This window comes from Larus michahellis, chromosome 1 (genome assembly GCF_964199755.1).
Source record: "Larus michahellis chromosome 1, bLarMic1.1, whole genome shotgun sequence".
Taxonomy (NCBI): Eukaryota; Metazoa; Chordata; class Aves; order Charadriiformes; family Laridae; genus Larus; species Larus michahellis.
The window spans coordinates 165,898,163-165,917,270 of record NC_133896.1 but is presented as its reverse complement, the minus strand read 5'-3'; the positions used below and the strand labels follow the sequence as shown (position 1 = coordinate 165,917,270).

The window sequence follows — 19,108 nt, the reverse complement described above, 5'->3', positions numbered from 1 at the left end:
CTGCGTGATCTCGATCTCGGGAGAGAAGGCAAAAATGACCTCTGTGGAAATATAAATTCCACTGATACATCAGCTCACTCAATTGAGAATTTTTTTTTAAAAAAAACAACTCTCAGTTTGATGTCTATCTGGGTAGAAAGAACCCAGCTGAACAGTTTGTTGATAACAGGTGAGTAGAAAAATTGTTGTCACAATTCACTGGCATGAGCACAGGGAGGAAAAAATCACAACAAAGAGTGTATACTTAGATCTATTACTGAGTTAAGCAACTCACTGCTCAGACAGCTCACTAGAAAATTTTGCCATTTAAAATACTGTATTGTCATAAAGCACAGAAGCTGCAAAACAAATAAAATACTAAGTATATACTTAACATCTGTTTCAAAACATCAAACTACTTGAGCTTTATGTTCGAAACCATTTTTAATTATTTTTTTTTTTAATATTTTCTCTCCCATTTAACAACATCCTTTCAGCAGTTTACAGTGAGCATTAAGTTTATACAGTGCCTTGGCTGCCACAGAAGACTGAAGCCAGAGTTCAGAGAGGCTCAGCAAACCCAAATGTGAGAAAAGGGCTAGCACAAAACTCCGAGAGCTCGGTGAATTACTGAAAACTTGGTATTGTCTAAGAACTGAAAAAGAAGAAAAACCCAAAGTAGTCCGTAAGCGTGTATGTTTTTAAACTGCTTCGCTAAGGCTTCATCGCGCTAGTTTCATGACACATCTCGTTTTAGAAATACTGCTCTGCGTAGCTGAAGAAAAGCAACCACCAATTCTAGGTGAAACACCCAATTCCAGGTGACAGCGTCTCCCTTTCTCACTGACAATGCAGAGAATGCAGGGAAAGGCTGCCTCAGCAGGGGACATGCCTGCTCCAAGGGTTCAGACGTCTGCTGGTGTACGCCCAGAACCGTCACCATCTTTTTACTTGCTGTTTAAAACCCCACAAAGTTTGCCTTGTGTTTCTCCGTTACTCTTGAGGGGCATACTCTGTTAGTTAGGCTGCGAGCACATTTAATGTAGGACAACGGGACCCATTACCGCACAAATTGCGGTCGCCGCTGCCACATTTATTAAATACACAAGCGCAAACAGACACACACGTGCACACACAGCCAGGCAAGATTTGGACAGAGAAGACCCAAAGGTTCTTCAGCATCTTCAGTACAAGGAAAAAGGGGATGAAGGGACTATGAAAGTTGCATCCTCTTCCCCAAGTAATAATCAATTTAAACTTAAAAGCATTCCTGGGAGATGCTGGATGGGTTGTTCCGCATGTTTATTTGTTTTAAGCTCAATAACAGAAATTTCAACTTCCTTGAAAACACATCCCGGGGCAAGCTACCTTCACCATTACAAAATTTTTCTCTGAAGTCAGAGTTTACATCTTTTGGTGCAATTTAAATCCGCTACTTCCCAAAGGTCAGCAGACCAGTTTATTCCTGCGTACACAGTCCCTTCATACATTAAGTCTTTCTCTTCCAGACTGGAGGCAAGACAGGGGGGGACAAATAGTGACAAATGGTTTTCTCTCCCCCCTCCCTTGACACTTGAATCTTCTTGATGGGCTACACTGGAGTCTGAAGCGGATCTACTTTTTTTGGAAGTGCAGAAAATTGAGACATTATTGCAGTTGAGACCTTAAGGTACAAAACATAATAGGACAATTACTTTACTTGTACTGCCAGATACAGTACCGTTCATAAATCCCAGGGCACAGTTTCCTTAACAAGAGCATGACACTGCTGACTCATACCGTAGATTTGTAATCTACTGACATCTGCACCTCCTTTTCCATAAAACTGCCACACTACTGATCCCTGCTCATTGTGTGTTCATGGAGCCAACACTTTGAGCTTATCCCTGCTGTGCGCGTCTATTAATTCACATCCCGTAATCAAGACTGCCCAGTTTTCTATCACCTGAAAACATAGCATCAACGACCTTCGTTCATCATCAGGCATACCAGACTCAGGATAGATCTCTCCAGAAACTACACTCTTCCAATTTGAGAAAAATAAACAAACAAACGATATTTTAGGTTAACAAACCTGGGTAACAGTATACTATCACACATTTGAAAAAAACTCGTCGCACTTTGACAGCAAACTTCTATACAATTAAAAAATAAATGAGCCTGAGCTTTGATACTGCAGAGCATGTAGCAGAAGACACTTAACGCAGAAGGGAGCCTACAACACCACGGTGCTCCTCGACGCAAAGGCAGTGTCTTGGTGCTTTCGTACATGCGAATCCTCATTTGTTCCTCCTTCCCTATCAGGTTTGCTTTCCTTTGAGATGAGTTTTTCTTTAATCTTTTTAAGTTTTTATCTCCAAGAACCAGCTTTCTTTCACCTCTGCAAAGTGTCTCTTCTTTAATGATTCCACTTTCTTCCTTACCATTCTTTTTGCCTCTCCTTTTTGGAAGTTCACACGCAAGTATAACTTTACTCAAGACTTATAATCGTTTCAATGGAAAGAACTGAAAGTGCTGAAATGAAATTAAAGCACATCCAGAAGTGATCACAGGCATAAAGCCTTTTTTATATTAATTTACTTACTACGTTTGCTTTCCTTTTCCTTTAAATTTAAATGGTTTAGGGAGAACAATCCCCCAGTTGGTTTTGTACATTTCGAAGTTTACAACATTTCAGAACAAAAAAAAAAAGAAAGGAAAAAGAAAAAGTGTGATATGTTTGCCAGAGGCAAAAAACCCCACACCTACTACTACTATGCTGTTTCTATTTCTATGCTTACGTTGCTAACCATTTACCTCCATCTCATGACAAGTCCCAGCCTCCACTGGGCTAACATGTAAGGACAACTGTTTTGGCACAAAATAAAGGTCCACAAAATCCATTGCCCTGTCCCAGCCAGCACTGGATGGCTGGAGAAAGCATATAAGCAAACATATAGTGATGCTTCCTTTGGTAAAGATTTCGAGCTTCCAGAGTCCATATATTAGGGATTTTTTGAGCCAGAGATCTTAGCGTTTAAGAAGTTCTTCTTTGTGAACTTTTCCTACATGAATTTGCATATGTCCCCCTTGAGTCCATTTCTGGTTTGGTATTCATAAAACCGTTTTGCAACTCCACCCACCGAACACTAAAGCACACAACTACATTGGGGTTTTGCAAGTGGGGTTTTTTGCTTTTATATCACATGATTTTAAAAAAAACAAAAACAAAACACAAAATCAAAACCACACACATTTCTGTGAGCTAAAAACAGTAAAATTTTAAAGTTTTTTGAAAACAGAGTGTACAGTGATCACACTTCTGCTTTTCACTTTTTGGAAAAAAAAAAAAACAACAAAAAAAAAACATACCCCAAGCAACATTACTACAAAATATTCATACCTTTCAAACATGTTCCCTACAGTAAACACAATGAAGCTGAAGGAATTTAAATTATACCTTTACATTTAGATGATACAGCTATGTTTTGTGATAAGTTATGATATGTTGTTATGAGCAACACCTGTAACACAAAAGAAGAGGTATACAGCATTCAAGTTTGCCCAGTACTTCTCATTAGGGCTGTAACCACTGCAGTGGTATCAGAGGCATAACGAGCACGGACCAGATGGGAAACACAAAGTGGGAAGCCTTAGAGAGATCCTTGATTTAGAGAGATCCTACCTGAAAGGGAGCAGAGCAAAATCCTTAAATTTACACACCAACTTGCTTGTACACTTGTCATCAGTGGACAAAGCACATGGTATGTATACGCCTTTACACACAGCGCTGAGAAGTACATGCCAGGGTTACCTTTGCCTGGTTCCTCTGACACACTGATTCTGTCTGTAATTCCTCTACAGAAACAAGACTTTCTAGCTTTTATCTCCTAGTTTTACAGGACTGATGAGCTCCACTTGCTTTTGATTACCTACACCACCATAACAGCACTTTCTCCTCAAAGTTCCAATGTTACAGGAGCTCTACAAGCATTCCACGCTTTGAGACACACATGACTGGAAGCATTGATGGGCTCCTAAGGGTTCCAAAAATCAAATTACTTTAAACAGACAAGGTAAATACCCAGATCTGTATATTTAATTACAAAAATAATTAAAAAATCCTTTTACTCATTTTCCCTGCTTCATTTTCTTCCTCCCCTCAAGCACTTCTGGGGCTTAGCTAAGAATGCACCAAGGAATTCAGGATCTCTTAATCCATGTACTTCACATGATGGAATTTCTCATTCCTCTTTGCTGTCCATTCAATTCTTCCTCTCCTTTCTCTGCAATTACAAAGGATACCTTCGCTACAAAACCATGCCAGCTCCCTTCCCTCCCTTACAGAGGAACACTCAGTTACCTCAGATGGCAAAGGAGACTTTATCTTTCAGGACACCAGGTCAACTTGCCAGGTGACTCTCCGGTCAGCCTCAACACATGGTTATCCCGTGACCCATTGCCCAGTCACATGTCCCTTGAGTTCCTACAGAAGGCCATCGCCTAGAACCAAGGTGTGCCACCTAAATAGATGCTAAAGTTCATTACTTTCCTTTGATAAATGCAGTGATTTCTTCTGCAGCTTTAATCTAGTTCCAGAGGCAAAACTGAGAGAGAAAAGACCAACGACCATACATTCAGAACAACTTCCTGCTAAAAAAGGAAAAGAAAAAAAAAAAAAAAAAAGAGCCTTGCAGAATTCTGTTTGATAGTAGGAATGATACACCTGTGCATACAACTCCCAAGCATCGTCACAACTTTAGGTCTGATTTTAAAAGATTCCCAAACTGTCCTGCAACTCTGTCTACTCTCACAAGCACAGAGAAGGAACAGAAAGAAATCAGGCCGATCGTCAACTGAGACTGGCACAGAGCTCCTGTCACTGGAAAAGGTACAAAGGAAGAACAATACCTAGAGAAGAGCATTCGTCTCAATAGACTGATGGAATATAAATCTCAGTCTTAAAAACATCATTTTTGAGTCAGTATCACTGATGGGACACAATTTAATTTCTCTACAAAGGTGATCTGAAACCATATAATCTATAGAAACATGTCTACAAAAATGCACAGGGAGAGCAGGAAATTTCTTGGTATCCAAGCACAACTGAATGATTTTTCTTAGAAATCACAGGCTACTCCAAAATTCATCATACGAGGAAACGTACTACCGTATCTCTGTGGGTGTCCACATTTCAAAACTAGAGGTCTCAAAATACAACATTCTTTAAAAGTTAATGAAAAGATTTATTTTTATATATATATACATTTATATAAAAAATATATGCATATTTTTGTATACACACAAAAATATATACAAAACCACAGAACTATTCTGGTGCCCTCCCATTAGGAAAAGGCTAAAGCATGCCTACTGTTAACTATAAAGAGAACCCACAGGAAGAGAGTCTACAAAATAACACAAAAATAGGGAATCTCCAGTTTATACCTTACTAGGCCCAGGAGAGAGGAATTCATTGAAAAACTGGCTTTATCTGCTCCATCATCCATGGAACAACTTGTCTGTATTATGGAGAAATTCTTAAGAGACACAATCCCTTATTAATAATATCGTGGACTGTTTTCCCATTGGAGCTGTGCTACTTGCATTCTTTCTCACTTGAAAAGTATTTATATATTTTGAAGTGTCTACTACAGCAGCTGAACAGAACGGGGAGAAGCAGCAGATGTAATGAAGCAGCCATCCACAGACCATAGCTGTGGGGATTTACTAGGAAGATACCTATCTTTAGATGTAAACGCATAGACTAGGCACTTCTAAAAAAATTAAACATTAATATAAAATTACAAGGAAAAAAAAGTGCGAGTGAACTGAACAATATCCATTTCAGATTCTCATTAAATAACCCCCTGTTTCTTCCATTTGGTCCATTGTTTTATGCCTTGCGGTTTGGACTCCTAGGGGCAGCTTGTATGAAGTGGTGCCTTGGACATTCCTCAGCACCATGTTCTAAGAAATCATTCTTGCCCAAGTGCTCTCTCTCTTCTCCACATTTCTAGCACTATTCAGGAAACATTAAAGGACATGCCCTGCCTCGTTATTCAAGGCGAGCTACTGAACATAACACCCTTCCCACTACCCCTGGCACCTTTTATAGCTGCCATGAAGGCCTCAGAAGACAACTTCTGTTTATAAAAAAGCCCTCCCTTAAGATTTTGAACAGGGAGGCATTGCTCAGTGTACTCCACCCAGTCCATTTTCTTCATAAAATGCTTTCATTTTGCTTTTATCTGTTTTTTCAAGCTGATCTAGAGTTAGGGAGGAAAAGTAAACAAAAGTGAAAAAAAGAACCCCAGCTAGTTTTCTGAGTTTCAAATTCTCTGAGATAATCCCCATATTCTTCCTCCCCTCCACCTATTTATTGGCTAAACATACACTGCGCTTGCAGAGCAATGGTTTCTAGCTCCTTTATAGTTTTTGCATGTACAAAAATCCAGACTTCCAGTTTTGCAGCAAGATGTAGATGTTACCAGTGCCACCGCTCACATAAAACAGAATAAATTGAAGAGGGGACCCAACCTCCTTCGCAAGGCACTACTGTATACTTTCCTGTTTTCCTCTTTGTGAAAAAACCTTAAGGGAGAGACAGGTTGACAGCTCAGGTGGGTGCACTTTCAGAATTCACACAGTCAGATGCTGGAGTTGTAGAGAGATCTTGTGCAGAAACAGAAAAGCAGCAGCTAAAGCCTAGATGGCTTCAACAGGCATGAAAGGAATTTGATAGACCGTGTGAACTCCAGAAGTAATGAGTTCCACCTATCAGTTGTGGCAGGTGAAAACGATCCTGCAGAGAATAATGACCGTAAAAGCCTATGCATCATAAAAATTCTTACTCCATACTGGCTGATGGAAACAAACAGTAGCCAGTTGAAGAAATCAATAACAAAATGTTGATGGGGTTTCAGAGGGATGTCCAGATTTGAAACTGCAAACATCAACAGGAAGTACAATTTTCAAATTTAGATACTAAAAGCTTTCCCCGGATAGAGAAAAAGAACACACATACAATGCTAGTCAATGCAAATTCTACAACCATTTCTGCAAGACAAGATTTTATGACTGTCTAGGGGTGGAGAGGAGGGAACAACAGTAAAACCAAAACTAATTCATGTATTTGGAGCATGGAATTCAAAGGATGTTAAGTATGCCCAAGAAAATGCTACCATTTAAGGCTTCAATCAAAGCCCACTGAATTCAGTCAATGGAATTTTTTCCTTCTACTTCTAATAAATTCTAGATTGTACCTTTCGATATCGAGAGGCACAGGCTATGAAAAGGCAAGGATGAAACACTGGCTGGGGATAACTGGATTATTCTCATACTCACTATGTGACACAGCTTAGCAAGTCTGAAAGAAGAGAGGGACAAAAGGACGAAATTTATTGAGAAGGGAACCTGACTTTTAACGAACACTCTCCTATGTCTTCAGGAATGGGGGAAGGTCCAATATCTCTCTGTCTCTCATAGTAAGTTTATACATTCTCTTTTCCTCTGTTTCTGCTCTCCACAGTCCACCCTGCAGGCCAGAGTTTCCTGTTCCACCTACCTGAGAGAAATTCCAATCATTCAAGAACCAAAATGAAAAATCACTGAAGACTAACGGAGTTCTGTCCTTTTCTTTAGCCACTTGAATTAAGTGCTTATTACTACGCAAATAAAGCTGCAGCAAACTAAGACCCCACCCTATATTGTTCTTCACTCAGTACTAGTATTCATCAACCCCAATATTCATAAACCCCAACACTCCTGTATGAAATCTGACATTTTCCTCAAGAAAATGGCATATATTTCCTTAAGAATAATACTAATTATATCTTCAAAACAGACTTTTACAGGGCTTTTAAAATAAAGACCAAAATGAAAGACACACAAAGGAAAAAAACTATACATCTTCCAAATGCATAAAATAGAGGAAAAATAAATGCAAAAAGGGAATGCCTTAAGTTTTGTGAAGAGATCCATCTCCCCAAAAAAGCTTTCTCAAGTTTTTCTGTAAGGAATTAGAAGACAACGATTATCTTTTAAGTAACAATAAAGCAGTAACATACTTTTCAAATAAATGTCTTCCAACTTCAGCATCTACTGCACTCAGTGGATCATCCAAAAGATAGATGTCTGCATCTTGATACACAGCTCTATAAGGTTTAAAGAAAAGTCAGTATCACAAAACCTTGTATTTGTTTGCTGTAGTCACTTCAGTCTGACAATTTGTAAATTTCAGAAACAGCAAAAAAACACTAGCCTGGCCAGATTTACGCGGGCCTTCTGTCCCCCACTCAGCGTAGCTCCACGATCTCCTATTACTGTCAGGTCACCATTTGCTAATAATTCCAAGTCCTGAGAGAACAGATAGCAAGATCTTTATTTTTTTTAATCGTTTTAACTTCAAAGACCGACAAAGCTGCTTCAACATAACATTTTCTAATTTGGAAAGTATTAACTTATCATCTCCTATGAAAATACAAGGATCCATACTAAATGAAATATCCACAGTTACTTTATGACTTTGTACCTTCAGCAAAAGATAATTAAGAAGGCAGGAAAAATAGGTGAGATCCTAAAGTTCACTTTTTCTACAGCTTTGACAGGGAAGGGCGCTATTATTCTTAGTGTTACAAGGAATATTTGCTGGTGGTTCAGAAAATCAAACTAAAAATTATGAAGTATGATAGTAGATTGATTATTTTTTCTAGAACAAAATGAGCTGTCACAATAAATAAAACTGAACTATTATCGGTAAATTATCTTCCATTTGCCAACGTCTTTAAGAATTGCATTACTTTTATTCCTACTGCAATGTATCCAAGAGAAATAACCATAACATTCATCACACAAATTTGGTTAATTTATGAGGCTCGGGACTACGAGTAAGAGAATAAAATTATACAGACTATACAATAATGTCTTATTATTGTATTTCCTGAATAGGAAATACCGAAGTTTTACATTAAGCTATAAAACTTATTCTGAAAGTTTATTCATACCTTTTATAAGATACATAAATTTGAAAGAAAACTATGAAAGCAAATCTACCATCTAATATGAAGTGTTGGGTTTTTTTTAAATGTAGCTTGCTGTCTTTTAAAGTCACTAAAACCTTAAGTTTAGACAACAGCATATGACTGAATATCAGCAGGAGATATTAAAACTATCTACCATGTGCAAAAACCTTGCAAAAAATTTTCATCAGAGTAACCATCTGCTTTTCACCTGTGTCGCTGCTGACAGGAATATCGTAACATGCTGCATAAAACCTTTTTAGCTGCCAAGCAATATGTCTGTTTTTTGACAAATCTGGCTTAATCCTCTTCTATATCTCATGTCACAAACTCCTTTGCGCACAGAGCTTTAAAAAATATTTTTTCATAAAACTACTTGGGCTCAGCAAGTTCTCCAATACATAGCACTACGGTTCTTTTGACAGCCGTCAGCAATGCATAATACACAATGTACATGACATTTATTTAAAAAAAAAGCATAAAGGATATTTACAAAATGGAAGTCACAAATAGTGCTATAGCTTTATTATTTGTTTTCCACCTTTTATTGCATTTACACATACACCTACCATAATACCACTGAAAAGGGCTAAACGTGACTATGAAATTAAATAATTGGGAATAGCTTTTTCCAAATTTGCCTGTGCTTCACGTAAGCTACACCTCCCTCTAGTGAAAGTTTTAGGAATTACAAGAATTTGCTTACACGCGGAAGTCAAAAATAATTACTCGTATTTCTGTTAAGTGATAGGATTTATTTCACATGCTACTACTAATAATAATCAATTCTATATCTTATCTATTGCAGCACATACCACAAGTGTGAAAGAACACTAAGATAAAAATAAAGATAATGAAAATCAAACACAGAAAGAGAAAACCATACCTTTTTAAGAGCACAGACTTTTAAAACTTTTTCGTATTTTTCTTTCTCATATTCCTTGTCAAACAGTATATTACTTCTTACTGTACCAGAAAACACCCAAGGCTGCTGAGAAACATAGGCAATTCTTCCAGTAGCGTTTATCAAACCTTTGTCTTTAGGCAGCTCACCAAGCACAGCACTTAAGAGCGAAGACTGAAAAAGATTAAAAAAATAAAATAAAAATTGAGAAGTTTGATTGCATTAAAGACATCACAGAGATTGAGCAGTGTTTACTGGCATGATGGCCTATTTCACCCTGTCAATCAAACCACTGCTAACAGTCAAAGAGCACTAGTACCCTTTACAGGCAGCCTAGAAGCAACGTACGAAGTACTGTTTAACTCTGAACCACCTCCGAACCACCCTCAGAAGGACATCTGCCTTTCTTGAATGCCAGTATCTTGATGTGAAGTGTGTTACTATACACAGAAAGGAAATGCACATTTTCAAGTTGCTAGTCACGTTTAACAAACTCGTAAAAAAAACCCACGGAACAGAGTAAACATTAAAACTTACTTTTCCAGCTCCTACAGGACCAATCACAGCCAATAATTCCCCTCGTCTGACAGTAAATGAAACTTGTTGAAGTGCTGGGCTTTCTAAACTCTACAGATTTGAGAAAAAAGTCATTTTCTTCAGTAATGAAATACGCACCATCAAACCAACTCTTCAGAAACAGAAAACAATGCATATAAATCACTGTAAATTAGGAACTCATATTTTCAGGCATACAGTTTGCCTCTTCAGTAATTCACAAACACTTTTGAAAGACCCCGATCCTTCACCGCAAACAAGTAACACGGACAAAACAGCATCTCGGGAACAGGGAACCCAAAGGCAGCGGAAGCAGTGCTTCCTCAAAGCCCAACACATCCTCGCTGCAGCCCAGCACAAGGCTGCAGCGGCAGCCTTGGAAGCAGGAGCTCTCTGCTGGCCATCGCACCGGCATTCACAGCCTCAGCACGGCAAGCCTGGCAACTCCGAGTAGCCAAACAAACACGGGAAAAAGGGAAGGCTGAAGCTCTCTCAGAACCCCAGGAAAGCCAGGTCTGTGTTTGCTGTAGTCAAGGCTCTATCGAAAGCGAAAATAGAAAAATGCCATTTGATTTTACACGACTTCATCTTGTACATCGTGGATTTTCAGAGACTTTTCACAGACAACATAGCAGGCTATTTGTGTGAATATATACTACTCTAGGATTGTTTGTTTAATATTCCTTTTTAGCATGCCTATCCTTTATGTTACACTACTGATAAGAGCTTATTTCTCAACATATTTTGCACCTCTCCTATCAAGGTTGTAAAAATGCCTATTTCTTGTGAAAAGAAAGGATGTTCATGTCTTTAATAGCTATGCTAAACCACAATTCCTAAGGGCCTGGTGCAGCTCCCTCTCATTAAAGCAAAACACCCTTGTAACAGGATCTGCCTTTACATGCATCTTAGACCGCACTAAGCATGACTGACACTAAAATGCAGGCACGAAAATATATGCATTTAAAAAAAAAAAAAAAAAAGAAAGAAAGAAAAAAAAAGAAAAAAGCTGGATTGTGCTAGTATTTCTATTAAAGGACCAAACGAAAACACAGGCTTAAGATTCAAGAAAGAAGAGCAAGGTGAAGAATACTGAGTGTATCTCTTAACAACCTGCAGACTGCTTAACATCTCCAGCCACCCTTTGAGGCTTGAGGCTGAAGAGGCCACCACCTAACCCCGCACGAAAGATGACACATAACCAAGTTCTGGGACTGCGAAAAGGGGAAGCTTGCAACTCGTTCCAAATTATTTGGGGGAGACATGGGTATAGTATCCACCCACACCTGGGAGAGATGGGCTAGCACACACGTGTCCACTCATGCCAGGAGAAATACTGGGTTAGGCAGCAGCGTACCCAGAGCCCAAAGCTGCAGGTCTCCCACCACAGCTCCCACCTTGCAGAAGCACTGCAGGGTTCACCCGAAATCAGGGTCACACAAACTTGTGCGCGTTGTGCAACTCTGCAAAACTACTTTTGTTGCTCTTATTAATTTCCACAAGGTGGCATCAATGGTTTTTTTTCTCCCTTTTCTCCACCCCATCCCACTCAGCATTTTACCATGAATTTGATTTCTCGGTCCAGAGCACACAGTTCAGGTGTTCAGCTAGTGCTAAGGCCAGGGGAACTCTACCAACTTGCAAAGTTTGTAGGAAGAGAAAATATCTCTTATTAAATCAATTAGTCTATATGGAAAAAGTAAATAAGCTTTCAGAGACGCGGGCCCCTCTTCAGACCTCTTGAGGTTGTGCTTCTGTATTCACGAAAGTGCAAAGATATTTCTACCCACCCTAAGGTTTTCAAAAAAAAATATACCGTAAGAGCCTAAAAATACTACAGAAAATTTCAAAGAAGTCTTAAAACTATTACACAAATATTATGTATTAAAGCTGTATTGTAAGATATCATAGACCCTATGCAAAAGTAGTAATGCAAGCAAACAGCATGGCCACAAACACCTAAGGGGCATGGTATTTTTGCAAAATAGCAGTCCTTATAATTAAAGACAATTTGTCCTGAATTCGTCACACCTATTTTTAGCCACTAAACTGAGGCACTCAAATTAGAGCGCAGACTAGTATTACAACTAAGTTCATCTGACAGCTCATTACCACAAATGTCCCAGCAACCCTTGTGCCTTGTCAACTATCCGTGCCTTTCACTTCCCTTCTGCTGCCACTTGTTCTTGCCTGGTTCCTGTTGTTCATGGGACTCAGCTATCAGAAAACAAACCACATTATAAACGATTCATTTTCCATTGGTTTATCCCTCTGAACTGGTTCGCCACAGGGTTGTACGTACAAGCATTAACACCAGCACAAGGGAGGGAACAGATACACAGAGTGTGAGGGCAGCAGGACACAAGAATGATCCCTTCACAGGATCTCCTTAGGTGAGCTTGGGCAGACTTCCTATACCTCCTACAGTCAAGGGAAAGAAGCGATTCATCCCACTGAAGAGATGCAGAGATCGTATATTGCACAGAAATACCATACTACCCTGGCTCCACATTAAAGTGACTAAAATTACAGGGGAAAAATATGGCCTCTGTTCAAACTCTGGAATTTTAAATCTCAAGTTCTCAGTTGAGCAGACAGACTGTTCTCTAAACTCAAGGCACATCGGTAAAAACCCGTACCAAAGACTCTCTAGTTCCATGCTGGTATCAGACTAGCCTGTGGGATTCAGATAATACTTGCCTTAGCAAAACGAGAGTGTGACCATGAATTAATTGGTTTTGTTTATCTTTTGATAAACTGTAATACACCATGTTAGGTTGTTTTTCTAAAAGTCTAGCTAATAATCCCTTTTTCACTTCCAGTGATTTTGGATTTGTGCATTGTTGGCTTTTTTTAGTTTCTCTCTTGACTCGTAATCTTTAAAAAATTAGCATCCAGCTGCACACTGTTTATAGAGATCCAAAGAGTCATGAGAAACCTAGTCAGGGTAGCAACCTAAGTCGGTTACTTGATAAAGGATTGCATATTTTTATTATTCCTTTTATAACTCCTCTCTCTCAGAGCTCATCATCTTTTCAGTGAGCAACTCTGTCAAATTATTTTGCATTGTTGTGAGAATATGTAAGAGAAACTTTCTGAGCTGCTCTTGACAGTCCTGGGAGAGCCAGTCTTCTCCCATGCACATTGCAATGGAATATCTAAATGAAAATTACATTAACGGTTTTGTGGGTGGTTTGTTGGCTTGTTTTTTTTTAAATCAAAAGGAAACCAGTAATTCCAGTCATGCTGCTCTGCTTTATGCAACATAAACAACTCATGAAAAAAAAATGAAGGTGTTTTATGGGCATATTACGCAACCATTTCCTATAAACTGTTAACAATGGTACAGATGTTGGTTTGGGAAGAAAACAAAGACTAAGAAAGACACTCCATTTTGCATTAGAATGTATTCACCGTGAAGTTTTTCATATCAATTAAAAGTTTGTTCAATGCCTCAGAAAGAATTTATGTCACAGAGACAACTCTGAGAAAATAGAGAACAATAATGCAGCACTTTTCTTTTGTAGCTGAGTAGTAGTAGTAGGTAAATCCTCACATGTATTTTCACACTTCATCTTCCTTGGGACACAGCACATGTAGGGAAAGAGGGTATATACAGGGAAATAAGCGATGTCTTATTTGCATTACATTTATATGCAAAATTCATTTTTAGAGCTTCCAGCATTTCTGATGGAGACGGAAGCTTCCCTTCTGTGAGGATACTGTCAGCTCGTAATAGCTCCAACAACTCATCGCAAATTGCTGCTTACCATAGCAATTGCAGTTTTAAAACAGAAACCACAGGCAAAGAAATCTTTGCCCTTCTTACAGAAAAGGATACATAATAGATTTATCACCTGCGTATTGTCCCTTTTTCTAGTCATTTTGGTGGGTTTGATGCATTTTAAGCAGAGAACAATTTGTAGCTGAACAGTCTCAAATAAAATACACAGGGTAACAAATACGTGAGGACTAGTCTCTAAAGCTTTCAAATCTGTTATGAGACATATAATATTGTACTGGTTCTAGATTAAGGGACATATCAGTGTTCAGTTTGCAGGAAAAAACCCCACACGCTAAGGCCCACCTTATTTTGCTGTCTGTCCTTAACTCCAATTTAAGTATCTCAGCTACAGTACAGTGCTGTTTAATAACAAGAGATACCTTCACATAGAAACGCACATATTTTCATTTAGTATAATATTCACGAATAGCTACTTTTAAGATGCACTTTATAGTGTTTTCAATACTATTCTACAGAGTTAGCTTAACATACCCAAAGGATTCTCACATACAAAAGACAGAATATAAAACAGCAGCACAATATACATAGGAATACTGCTTTTTAGACTTAAAATGCCTGTAGCACCAATATGCCTTAAATTTAGTAGAAGTAAATTTACCTTATCCCAATAGCAAGTCAAATCCTGAACATGAAGAATGACATTCTCATTATTACTGTGCAGTTGTGGACTGAAGTGTGAGACCTCATCAAGCATCAGGAAGTTCTGCAATAAAAGAAAAGCACAGGATATCGCCTAATGTGAGACTGGGAATGGGAAAGGAACGCAAGCACATGTTTTTAAGCAGCGTGCAGAACATTAATTATGGGGCAGAAAAAACACCTGCAAATCAATCAGGGAATTACATTTTCAAAGCAAAATGCACAGCGCCTTCAACAGTGTACTTCTGACTAGCTAGCTGTCTCCACCCAAAAAAAACCAAAAGCACGGATGTTTTAGCATAAAAGGACTATGGGACTCTAACAACAACCTGCTCAATAAAAGAGAATTCCTGAAGCAAACTCAACTTAAGGACCAGCCCTGTTTTTCCCTTGAAATACTGACATACCTTAGAATTGTTTGATTCCCCTTCCCACGCAGAAGAGGTGAAACCCTCACTGCAACACCTTATCATTCCACTGCTTCGATGGTGAAGGCTTATTTTGCATTAGTTTTGCTCAGAAAAACAACAAGGACACGGTAAGAAGCTGTCCACTGTCCCTGCTGAGCACTCTTCCAGTGACAAAAACGCTGCAGAACGCTTTCTGAACCTCTCCTCCTTTTAAAGTCCAGGGCATTAACAAAAAACTTGCTTACGCCTGCGTAACTGGTTCATTGCACTTTCACTACTGTACTTCTATATCATATCCCAGTCAGAGAACCTTTCCTTCAAGTTACACGAACATGCACTTTTGTACCACAGCTGCGCTTCTAGCACACCTTGCCCAATGCTAGATTACAAATAGCTAAAAGACAGTTTGAAAGGAAAAGGGCAAATTCTACAGAAGATTTTCAAGGATAACAGTTACCACAAGTTTAAGACAAAACCAGTGAAAAATTCTATCGTGCTTTGAATCGCAGAGCATAAAGACCTTAAACAGGCCTGTAGCAGACGATATTTTGAGAAGACAAGGAAGGCCTTGATCTTAGAAGCCAAGATTAGTTAACAAGGACTGAGCTAACAGTTTGCAGGTGCAAGACAGCAGCTGAAGACTTACAGAAGCCAGTAACTAAGAAGAGAGAGAAGGAGGATGCCAGGAGCCACGGGAGGGCAGGCAGAATACTGGAGGTGTTAACAGGCACAGCGGTACGGCTCAAACTCCAGCCAGCGCGGTATCGTTCCAGAGAGCGGCGAGAACTGAAGCGTTTTAATGCAGCAGTCTGCAAACTCAATGCACATAGATGTACATCCCCATCACCAGGCAATAGTGCAAAGCCACGCGTGCCTGAGCTCTCTGGCCAGGTGAGTATTGCTGAGCGCTGGTTTAGGTGCCCGAACAGGTACGTGTGTGCAAGAGAAGTCGGGATAAGAGGGTGGAAGGCAGGGAAAGAAACTCCAAACACAGCCTAAATCAGTACGGGGTCGTACGACTTCAGAAGAAACCTCAGAAGCGTGATTTGGATTTGCACAATGATTGAAATACCACGGCAGTTATAAGCAAGGAATCTCTCACTGCTTCTGCATTTACCAGGAGTTTCTCTTCTACCAGTAGCCTTCATCCCAGGTATAAATCCTAGCTAGCCATTTAACTCAAAAACGATACAGTATCACATATGGAAGTTTTCAAATAAAACTCGTACAAATGAAGAAAAAAGTGACATGGTTAACACCATGAATTTTAAACAGTGGAGGAAAAAAAAAATCAACACTAGAAACAGAACTTTCAAATGCAGTAAAATAACTTAAGCCTCAGAGAATTTTTAATTTCTCTTAGAACATTCTTCGATTCTTTTTGTACTTAATAATCTCCCATGAAGGGTAAAATAAAGTTGCTACCATCCACAGAATGCTGAGAAGCAAACATTAGCTTGAGACATGACTGTCACCTTGAAAGAAACTCTGTATTTTGTATCTAGCTGAAACTTAGCCTCTTTTCTGCGTGTCTGCCAAAATAACCCCCTGAAAAACAACCGCTCTCACTTTTTTTCGTGAGGGGACCTTGAGCCTATTGCTCCATCACAAAAGAGTGGAGAAGTGTCAAGAAGAGATGCAGACCAGCTCTCAAGCATGTAGCTAGGGTGAGGGGAAACAAGAGCTTGGGTGAAAAGACACAGTAAGGAGACCACAATATTCTCTTTGCCACATGGTTCCTATGTACGTATCAATGAATACAGAGGAAAGGCCACTACTTCCCATCTGAGTATCGTTCTCTATTGTCACCCGAAGCATAGTATTTCCTGCTTTCTTCTCTCCATCTGTGTACTTTAAGATCAGTGCAGAAACCTCATTTGTTCTACAAAACCTAAGAGAAAGCACTCTCTAAAAAAAATGTATTCTTTTCAGTTTTGCTCAAATACCTAGCCATCATCTTAATCAGTTTTTCTGTACTTCCTACTCTCTTCTCCTCCTAATTCCTTTCTGCTTATTTACACTTCAGTAAGACATCTTTGGTCAGGCAGCATCCTTCCATTCAGTAGCAGAACGTCCAACTCTGAAAAATCATGCAGTTTGGGAAATGGAAGCTAAGAAGTTGGTGATGGCATCAAGGATGCTACAGATTCATGAGGACCTCAGTTCTGGAGCTGGTTTCCAAAAACCATCCTTAAGGAATCATAAGTGCAGGGGAGTTGGAGACAGCTATTAGAAGCAAAATCTTGTGACTACTAGCATATGCTGGAAAAGGAGACAGGAGGAAAAAAAGGGAACAGATCATCACTGCCTCTGCTTAAGTACCATTCTCCTAAGGCATCTTTCTCAGCCATCCTTGTCTCTCAACCCACACAGCTTGAATGATCCCTTGAAAGAGCATCGCCTGGAGCCGAACACAGGGTATATTAGACTACAGAGAAGACAGTGTGCAATATCCAGTATCCCAAGCACTTCTCTCACACAGTTCAGTTTAAGCACCAACAATAAATGTTACTGCCTACAATATTGCCATAGTTGTGATTTTCACACATTAACCTTTTCTAACTCCATTTGTATCAGCTTTTATAAAACACTTTTTTGAAGTGCGAAGATTACCTGTTTAATACGTATTTTAGCTGTGGGCTTAGTACAATTAACAAATTTATCAAAGAAACTGATTTATTATACTCAAGCACGTGAAGAAGAAAATAAAACAGGACATTTCAAGCTACTGTCATCAACAAATGGCACAGTGACACTGCACAAGCTGTATGATTACATATAAAGCATTTCTGTTCCCTATTCTAGACTAGAATAACCTAACTTTTTTGCAAAATTAAGTTCTAGCATGACTGGCGTGCTTTAATTATGTATTTCAATAACCTGACGATATAGGATTTTTGAAGTTTTAAATTCAAAACACAATTTGCATTTAAATCTTTTATCTCTTGTAGTTTATGCTAAAGTAGTGGTACATACAGCAAACATGACTATTTTATTCACATGACACTAAACACAGCGAACCAAACAAAATGAAGTCCCTCTGCCAAAAAGCAGCAGCATTTCTTATGTTCATCCTTAATGAATTTGCGTCTTCACTCCGGTATTGAAAGCAGCCACAAGACACCAGCCAGGGATCACACATGTCCTTCACAGCTGACAGGGTAGTGCAGGGCACATGGAATATGAATCCTGCAGCTCCCATCTGTCACCTTTGTCCTCCAACTCCCAATCCCAATGCCTCTGAACGCCTCTATTTCCTCTCACTTCAAAAACGCTTGCACCACCTCTTTGCACGTACATTTTTCTCTTACATTTCAGCCTGCCCTACAGTGCATTTCATGTTTTTGCACATGCTTACACAGCAACACATCCAGTTTTCAAAATAGGTTATTTCATCAAAAATCCCAAACTCTGCAAAACTAAAGTAAGGCTGCTTTTGTCGATGACATTAAAACAATATCACAGTAAGAGAAGAAATCCACATCCCATTCAAATCAATACTCATACCTTGATTCGTCGTATGCTAACCACTGCCTCGGATACTCTCTCAACAGCCGCAGGGAAGAACAGAGTTACTGTCAGTCTTACTGCACCATACAGGGACACTGCAACAAACACCCGACTTGCAGAGATAACATTGCCAAGTAGTACATACGCCATGAAAGTCATGAACACCGTTATTTTGCTTGCCACAAAGAAAGAGGCTAAGTTCAGTCCTCGCAGGTAGGAGCTTTTCATAACCATGGCAATCTCCTTCCTGAAAATGCAAAATATAAACACAATCACATCAATCTCTCCCATTACAGTTGCCTTCAAC

General features: G+C 39.2%; 1 protein-coding gene across 3 annotated transcripts in view; it reads right to left on the bottom strand.

Moving 5' to 3' along the window:
- The window catches only part of ABCC4 (ATP binding cassette subfamily C member 4 (PEL blood group)), a 154,027-nt gene that overhangs the window by 103,279 nt on the left and 31,640 nt on the right, over positions 1 to 19,108 (bottom strand). For 2 of the 3 annotated variants that reach the window (XM_074562976.1, XM_074562968.1), the window contains exons 8-13: positions 18,799 to 19,048; positions 14,841 to 14,945; positions 10,420 to 10,509; positions 9,865 to 10,056; positions 8,222 to 8,316; positions 8,028 to 8,114 (exon numbers count right to left, since the gene is read on the bottom strand). In XM_074562976.1, the coding sequence (XP_074419077.1) occupies positions 8,028 to 8,114; positions 8,222 to 8,316; positions 9,865 to 10,056; positions 10,420 to 10,509; positions 14,841 to 14,945; positions 18,799 to 19,048 (819 nt within the window). The remainder of the gene's footprint in view (positions 1 to 8,027; positions 8,115 to 8,221; positions 8,317 to 9,864; positions 10,057 to 10,419; positions 10,510 to 14,840; positions 14,946 to 18,798; positions 19,049 to 19,108) is intronic. The other variant, XM_074562960.1, reaches the window with a different exon arrangement.